The 8,369-nt window shown below is 44.5% G+C and overlaps 1 protein-coding gene across 1 annotated transcript; it reads left to right on the forward strand.

Moving 5' to 3' along the window:
• The first annotated feature begins 257 nt into the window (after positions 1-257).
• LOC121578187 (enolase) lies at positions 258-8,330 on the forward strand. Its single transcript, XM_041892365.1, has 12 exons — positions 258-395; positions 2,531-2,625; positions 2,745-2,840; positions 3,267-3,325; positions 3,526-3,595; positions 3,790-3,923; positions 4,090-4,312; positions 6,134-6,331; positions 6,607-6,808; positions 7,129-7,237; positions 7,417-7,475; positions 7,846-8,330. The coding sequence occupies exons 2-12, from the start codon at positions 2,541-2,543 to the stop codon at positions 7,910-7,912; spliced, it is 1,302 nt and encodes a 433-aa protein (XP_041748299.1). The 5' UTR covers positions 258-395; positions 2,531-2,540; the 3' UTR covers positions 7,913-8,330.
• Positions 8,331-8,369: the final 39 nt, after the last annotated feature.

Below are 8,369 nucleotides of genomic sequence, written 5' to 3' on the forward strand. Positions count from 1 at the left end.
GTAGTTGTCCAATCTTTGACTTTGTGCTCAACTTTGTGCTCGACTTCATGTAGGCAGAGGCTCAAAGTATACTGGGGTATAGGCCAAATAACTATCTGTACTGAAGATGACATGTTATGTCAGTCCATATACAGTATTTATTTACTAGTTTATGATTTATGATTGACTCTCAGCGCATCAAAGGCACAAACCCATGACATGTAGGTCCTACTCCTAAACCATAGGTGGCGGGGTGGAGAGTTCTGGTTGATGATTCCAGAGAAGAAGAAGAGCAAAACACAGAAAAGGACAGTGGAAGTCTGTTTTCCACCTCCCAGAACTTAACGCACAACTCGCCGGCATTACTCGGGAAAGACTGCCCTTCCTCTCACCTTGACTGCTATTTTAATTCAAAGGTAAGTGACTAACCACATGTATCTGTTATGTAAGAAAACGACCAGTGTTATGACAATATTAAAGCCCGGATCCGCTGTTGCTTTTCACAACAGAAGCGCAAGCTGGGTCTTCCGGTTTTGAAGACAAAGCTTTGAGTTGTTCCTCGACCTTTCCAAAGATACTTTTGGTAATGTAGTGTATGTGGACATCTGCTCTTCGAACATCTCATTCCAAAATCATGGGCATTAATGTGGAGTTGGTCCCCCATTTGCTGCTATAACAGCCTCCACTCTTCTGGGAAGGCTTTCCACTGTTGGAAAGTTGCTGCCTGGATTTGCTCCATTCAGCCGCGAGCATTAGTGTGGTCGGCACTGATGTTGGGCGATTAGGCCTGGCTTGCAGTTGGCGTTACAATTCATCCCAAAGGTGGTTGATGGGGTTGAGGTCAGGGCTCTGTGCAGGCCAGTCAAGTTCTTCAACACCGATCTCGGCAAAACATGAATGTATGGACTATTCTCCTGGCATCCGCCAAACCAAGAATAGTCTGTTGGACTGCCAGATGGTAAAGTGTGATTCATCACTCCAGAGAATGCATTTCCACTGCTCCAGAGTCCAATGGCGGCGAGCTTTACACCACTCTAGCCGACGCTTGGCATTGTGCATAGTGATCTTAGCCTTGTGTGCGGCTGCTCGGCCATGGAAACCCATTTCCTGAAGCTCCCGGCTAACAGTTTTTGTGCTGATGTTGCTTCCAGAGGCAGTTTGGAGCTCGGTAGTGAGTGTTGCAACCGAGGACAGACGGTTTTTATGCGCTACGCGCTTCAACACTCAGCGGTCCCGTTCTGTGAGCTTGTGTGGCCTACCACTTTGCGGCTGAGCCGTTGTTGCACCTAGACGTTTACACTTCACAATAACAATACTTACAGTTGACCGGGGCAAATCTAGTAGGGCAGAAATTTGATGAACTGACTTGTTGGAAAGGTGGCATCCTATGACGGTGCCACGTTGAAAGTCACTGAGCTCTTCAGTAAGGCCGTTCTACTGCCAGTGTTTGTCTATGGAGATTGCATGGATATTGCTCGATTTTATACACCTGTCTGCAACAGATGTGGCTGAAATAGCCAAATCCACTCATTTGAAGGGGTGTCCACATACTTTTGTATATGTAGTGTATTTATAACTAACCCTAGTTCTATCTGTGACCTTTCTGCAGAAGTTCCCCTCCGTTTCCGCTAGCCAGTCTAGCCGCTATCATGTTCATTCAGCCTCTCAAAGTTTGAACTTGAACTTTTCATTAACGTTTGATTAGAATTCTAATGTTAGCTAATCACTTTGGATACACAACATTTAGTCAATTTACTGTTAAATTATGTAGCCAACTGTGTGGTGCAATTTCCAAATTTGATGATACCAGATGCAGTACATTCATAGTGTGCATTTTCAACCCACGTACGAGACTATTCGCACAGCAAGTTCAAGGGACGTTCCATTGACGGGATTGCTAGGGGATCTCATGTCAATCGGATGATTTGAGATCACTGTAGGTATCTTTCGAAGAAAAAACATATCAATTGTCATCAACAACGCCAAGATTAGATGGCCTACAACATTCAGAATGATACATATTGGTGTTTGGCTGTCAAGACGTCGCCTTGACAGATGCCTTACCACTGCTTCGGTTAAGTACAGTGCCATGTGATTAATGAGATGGACAGTAGCTAATCCGATTAGGCAGCTATCCTGCTGCTAGCACCACTAAGCTCACAACAACCAGGAAGGACACTTTTAGGAAAAGGACTACTCATGCAGTGAAAGTCATTTTTAACCACCGCTGACTGAAGTAGCAATAGGTTCTACTGGACCTAGTAGATTTGTATTCAGCAGTCAACAAAGGCCCTCTGATATAGCAAAGCCATTTGGGGCGGTGTTCATGCCTTCATTGGCTTGACCGAAAGTTAGATGGTATCTGAAAAACATTTATCTCAAATGACTGTGAAAGAAACATGCTGATTCACATTTTCAGGCTTTAGAGTTTGCACAATGGACAGATATTGAGGTATCATGTTTATAGGACTGATAGTCTCATCATGATACGAGTGATCTGGTAAGCATTCTTAAAAAATAAATACAATAATAAGACTTTTCTCCTCCAAAGGTCGAGCACCATGTCCATCCTGAAGATTCATGCCCGGGAGATCTTTGATTCTCGTGGCAACCCCACTGTGGAGGTGGACCTCTACACTGACAAAGGTAATTGTTGTTCTTGGCCTAACACTGCGCGCCTCACAGTTTGGGAACTATTGCATAGGTGATTGTCCAACTTCATGACAAACACTATTTTATCTGTCACTCTTCTCTCCATCTCCCAGGTCTGTTCAGAGCAGCTGTACCCAGTGGCGCTTCCACTGGTATCTATGAAGCCCTGGAGCTCAGGGACAATGACAAGTCACGCTACCTTGGGAAAGGTGTGTATCTGGGCTTAATATAGTCTAACTGCATAATATGAGTATAATGGAATCTATTTCAGAGAAGCATACTGGGTTGTTGATGTTGCTTGGATTGTTACTTTCTAAATCGCCCATCTGTCTTAATGCTTCTTACACTTCAGCTCCACTGTCACATCAATGTGACGTTCTACCTGCTACAGAGCGCATTATTATTTCAATTCACAAGATCTAATGAATGTGCGTGTCAGCCATCGAGAATTGAATCTCTGCGATTCTTGAGCTTGGTTGCTGCCATTGGACGTGACGCAACGCGAGCGCAACACGTGCAGTATAGCAGCTTTCATTGATTTCACCGGAAGCATTTCCTCTGGCTGATGGCAATGACGCCCGATGGATGCAGTGTAGCAAGGCCCGTTAGTCAGTAATGTTTCATTGTCCTTTCAGGTGTCTCACAAGCCGTGGACCACATTAACTCTACACTTGCACCTGCACTTGTTGGTCAGGTAGGATTAAAACTTTTTTGAGAAGTACAATGACATGGAATGTTGTCTTTGCTCATCTTGATGTCTTATCTTGATGTTTCCCTACCTGGTAAAGATAAATAAGTATAGTGTCCACTCCACTGCCACTCACTCGTAGTTAATGCAGCCCTAGTTCCTCAGTTTAAATGCTATGTGCTAAACTTGTTCGTTCTTCATCTCAGGATGTGTCTGTGGTTGAGCAGGATAAAATCGATCAGATCATGCTTGACATGGATGGCACAGAGAACAAGTGTAAGTTTTTCAGATTAAAATGCAGAGGACATGTTTCTGTCTATTTTATGTTTTACCTAGATAGTTAAATGCACTGATTGTAAGCCACTCTGAATGAGAGTGCCGTCGGCTAAATGACTGTAAATATTTGCCCCTTATGAGGTTATTTTTTATCAATTTCACTTGTATTAATTTTTATTTTTGGCACATATCAGCCAAGTTTGGTGCCAACGCCATCCTGGGTGTTTCCCTGGCGGTGTGTAAGGCTGGTGCAGCAGAGAAAGGTGTCCCCCTGTACCGTCACATCGCTGACCTCGCTGGGAACCCTGAGGTCATCCTGCCCGTGCCGGTGAGTACAGGGTGTGATAACGTCAGTCAAAGACAGTATTTTACTCTTACAGTACTATCAAAGAACAGCTTGTTGTGTATTTACTTTTTGAGAGACCTGGATGGAGAAAATTATCTTTAAATGAATTTAATGGAATCAAATAAATATTTGCTTTCTTATTTCCCAGGCCTTTAACGTGATCAATGGTGGGTCTCACGCGGGCAACAAGCTGGCCATGCAGGAGTTCATGATCCTGCCGGTGGGTGCCAGCACCTTCAAGGAGGCCATGCGTATCGGGGCTGAGGTCTACCACAACCTGAAGAACGTCATCAAGAAGAAGTACGGCCAGGACGCCACCAATGTGGGAGATGAGGGCGGCTTTGCTCCCAACATCCTGGAGAACAAGGAAGGTACGAGAGAGACGTGATCATAGGGTTTTTATTTTCAGCACATAAGAAAGTATATTTATTTTCAGCACAAAGTATATTTTGATACTTTATTGGATTCAGCTCTTTTCCAGACGCTTTACTTTCTATGGGAAACTCACCTCATCCGCCACTAACGTGTAGTAACCACATGATCACAAGGTGTTGCCAATGTACACTGCTCAAAAGAATAAAGGGAACACTTAAACAACACAATGTAACTCCAAGTCAATCACACTTCTGTGAAATCAAACTGTCCACTTAGGAAGCAACACTGATTGACAATAAATTTCACATGCTGTTGTGCAAATGGAATAGACAACAGGTGGAAATTATAGGCAATTAGCAAGACACCCCCAATAAAGGACTGGTTTTGCAGGTGGTGACCACAGACCACTTCTCAGTTCCTATGCTTCCTGGCTGATGTTTTGGTCACTTTTGAATGCTGGCGGTGCTTTCACTCTAGTGATAGCATGAGACGGAGTCTACAACCCACACAAGTGGCTCAGGTAGTGCAGCTCATCCAGGATGGCACATCAATGCGAGCTGTGGCAAGAAGGTTTGCTGTGTCTGTCAGCGTAGTGTCCAGAGCATGGAGGCGCTACCAGGAGACAGGCCAGTACATCAGGAGACGTGGAGGAGGCCGTAGGAGGGCAACAACCCAGCAGCAGGACTGAATTCTCCGCCTTTGTGCAAGGAGGAGCAGGAGGAGCACTGCCAGAGCCCTGCAAAATGACCTCCAGCAGGCCACAAATGTGCATGTGACTGCTCAAACGGTCAGAAACAGACTCCATGAGGGTGGTATGAGGGCCCGACGTCCACAGGTGGGGGTTGTGCTTATAGCCCAACACCGTGCAGGACGTTTGGCATTTGCCAGAGAACACCAAGATTGGCAAATTCGCCACTGGCGCCCTGTGCTCTTCACAGATGAAAGCAGGTTCACACTGAGCACATGTGACAGACGTGACAGAGTCTGGAGACGCCGTGGAGAACGTTCTGCTGCCTGCAACATCCTCCAGCATGACCGGTTTGGCGGTGGGTCAGTCATGGTATGGAGTGGCATTTCTTTGGGGGGCCGCACAGCCCTCCATGTGCTCGCCAGAGGTAGCCTGACTGCCATTAGGTACCGAGATGAGATCCTCAGACACCTTGTGAGACCATATGCTGGTGCGGTTGGCCCTGGGTTCCTCCTAATGCAAGACAATGCTAGACCTAATGTGGCTGGAGTGTGTCAGCAGTTCCTGCAAGAGGAAGGCATTGATGCTATGGACTGGCCCGCCCGTTCCCCAGACCTGACTCCAATTGAGCACATCTGGGACATCATGTTTCGCTCCATCCACCAACGCCACGTTGCACCACAGACTGTCCAGGAGTTGGCGGATGCTTTAGTCCAGGTCTGGGAGGAGATCCCTCAGGAGACCATCCGCCACCTCATCAGGAGCATGCCCAGGAGTTGTAGGGAGGTCATACAGGCACGTGGAGGCCACACACACTACTGAGCCTCATTTTGACTTGTTTTAAGGACATTCGATCAAAGTTGGATCAGCCTGTAGTGTGGTTTTCCACTTTAATTTTGAGGGTGACTCCAAATCCAGACCTCCATGGGTTGATAAATTTGATTTTCCATTGATAATTTTTGTGATTTTGTTGTCAGCACATTCAACTATGTAAAGAAAAAAGTATTTAATATTATTTAATTCATTCAGATCTAGGATGTGTTATTTTAGTGTTCCCTTTAAAAAAAATTCAGCAGTGTATAACAAACCATATTCTAACAAATGAACACCTCTGCTTCATTTTCCACAGCTCTAGAGCTGATCAAAGAGGCCATCAGCAAAGCAGGATACACAGAAGAGGTGGTGATCGGCATGGATGTGGCAGCCTCTGAGTTCTACAGGGATGGTAAATATGACTTGGACTTCAAGTCTCCTGATGACCCAGAGCGTTACATCACTCCTGATGAGCTGGCTGACCTCTACAAGAGCTTCTGCAAGGATTACCCAGGTGTGTGTCCTGTCCTCTCTTGTTTACCTTTGTAGTATTTCAAAAGTATGTAATGTTGTCTCTTGCTGGAGCAGCTTTGTATTTTAATTATTACAAATTCAATGAATCATTTTACACTACAATGGAGATGGGCACTGTGTTGAATATTATGGTTGGCAATTGAAATGAAACTAAGTTACACACATTATGTCCTATTCAATGGTTTAGTCTACTCTAAGGTACAGGACCATGACTTTCCTCTCTGTGATCACTGATCTATGTCCCCTCTGTGACAGTGGTATCCATTGAGGACCCCTTTGACCAGGATGACTGGGAGGCGTGGTCCAACTTCACTGGCAGCACGGAGATCCAAGTGGTGGGTGATGACCTCACAGTGACCAACCCCAAACGCATCACCAAGGCCGTGGAGGACAAGGCCTGCAACTGCCTGCTGCTAAAGGTCAACCAGATTGGCTCTGTGACTGAGTCTCTGGCCGCGTAAGTTTCACCCACTATCTTTACTCCATGGTGACTTCTTCAAGAGGAACTCTGGCCTCAGTTTTTTCTTGCCTTTTTTCGGGGGGGACCCAGACCTGAAAGAATACCTGAGATTTAGGAGTTTATGTAATTATACTATATATTGATGAGCATTAAATTGATATTTTAATGACTGTCAACAAACCGTTATGTCTCATGTGAGTCAAGGCAAGTCAAACAACCTGACAGTTGTAAGTCTAACGTGAGCCTCGCATGATGCAATTTTCCAGCTGTGTGAACTTCTAACCATGTCAAGAGTCTTCTCTCTTCCCGCTGTCCAGGTGCAAGATGGCCCAGTCCAGTGGCTGGGGAGTGATGGTTAGCCATCGCTCTGGGGAGACTGAGGACACCTTCATCGCTGATCTGGTGGTGGGGCTGTGCACTGGACAAGTAAGGAAATACTGTTGGTATACTACTGTATCTGACACTTGTGAATTTAGATGTATTGTTTTGGTACCGGAAATGCAATTTTCATTGTTATGATTCATTTTAAATTATATTTGTTACTGTATTTTAGTTACTGTCTACATTATTGCTGTGTAATTCATGTTGCCCCTGTCTATGTCCAGATTAAGACTGGGGCTCCTTGCCGCTCTGAGCGTCTGGCCAAGTACAACCAGATTCTCAGGTGAGGGTTCATGTCCTTTATAGCCTAATTAATCAATGTTGTGATGCTTGTCATATTTATTCTGCTACATTTCTTTCTTGTTGATCATGGTTTTTACCCATGTAATCCTGCATGGCATCATAACCATTAGGGAAATGTATAATTTTAGTTGACATTTGTACAGAATCACCTTTATTTGCTAAATACATTTACTTTCGATTAAGTGAAATGGTGCTGCTACAATAAGAATGTACAGGCCGACAAACAATCACAATACAGTCTGGACACTGAAGTGTAAAAACTACAGACTAAGCTATAAGCTTCATTATAACTAAGTATGTTTTGAATATTGCTTTGTAGTGCTAAAACTGTCTTTTCTCTTGACTCACAGAATTGAAGAGGAATTGGGAGAGAAGGCTGTCTTTGCTGGGAAGAACTTCAGGAACCCGCTGGCTTAACTGTGTGCAATGGGCACATACTCATGGGCATATAGGCACATAACGGTTTAGCAAGCATTCCAATGATTACTTGAAAATGCTGAAGAAGCTTACGGCACAAACTGAAAGTGTTACACACATGTCAAGGCAGCTAGAAAGGAACATCATGTAAAGTTACGCTCCAAAACCATAGGTTTTGGTTACATACATTCCCTACCCTAGTCTACATACGTTCTGCTGCCCTAGATTCACAAGGTGTCTGTGGCGACTATAGTAACTTACAATTCTGGCATTTTTTGTTGGGGGGTGGCACATTTTGGTTAGGGTGTTGTGAGTTGCAATTCTTACTATTTAAATATAGAGCAAAATAACTGCAATGGTTTAGGAAAGTGCTATGGCTATAGATGCAGTTGAATAAACTAATTTGCTTGGAACTGAACCATTTCCCTGTGGTCATTCTTTTTCTGCAAGATGTGTA

The sequence above is a fragment of the Coregonus clupeaformis genome, chromosome 12 (assembly GCF_020615455.1).
Source record: "Coregonus clupeaformis isolate EN_2021a chromosome 12, ASM2061545v1, whole genome shotgun sequence".
NCBI lineage: Eukaryota > Metazoa > Chordata > Actinopteri > Salmoniformes > Salmonidae > Coregonus > Coregonus clupeaformis.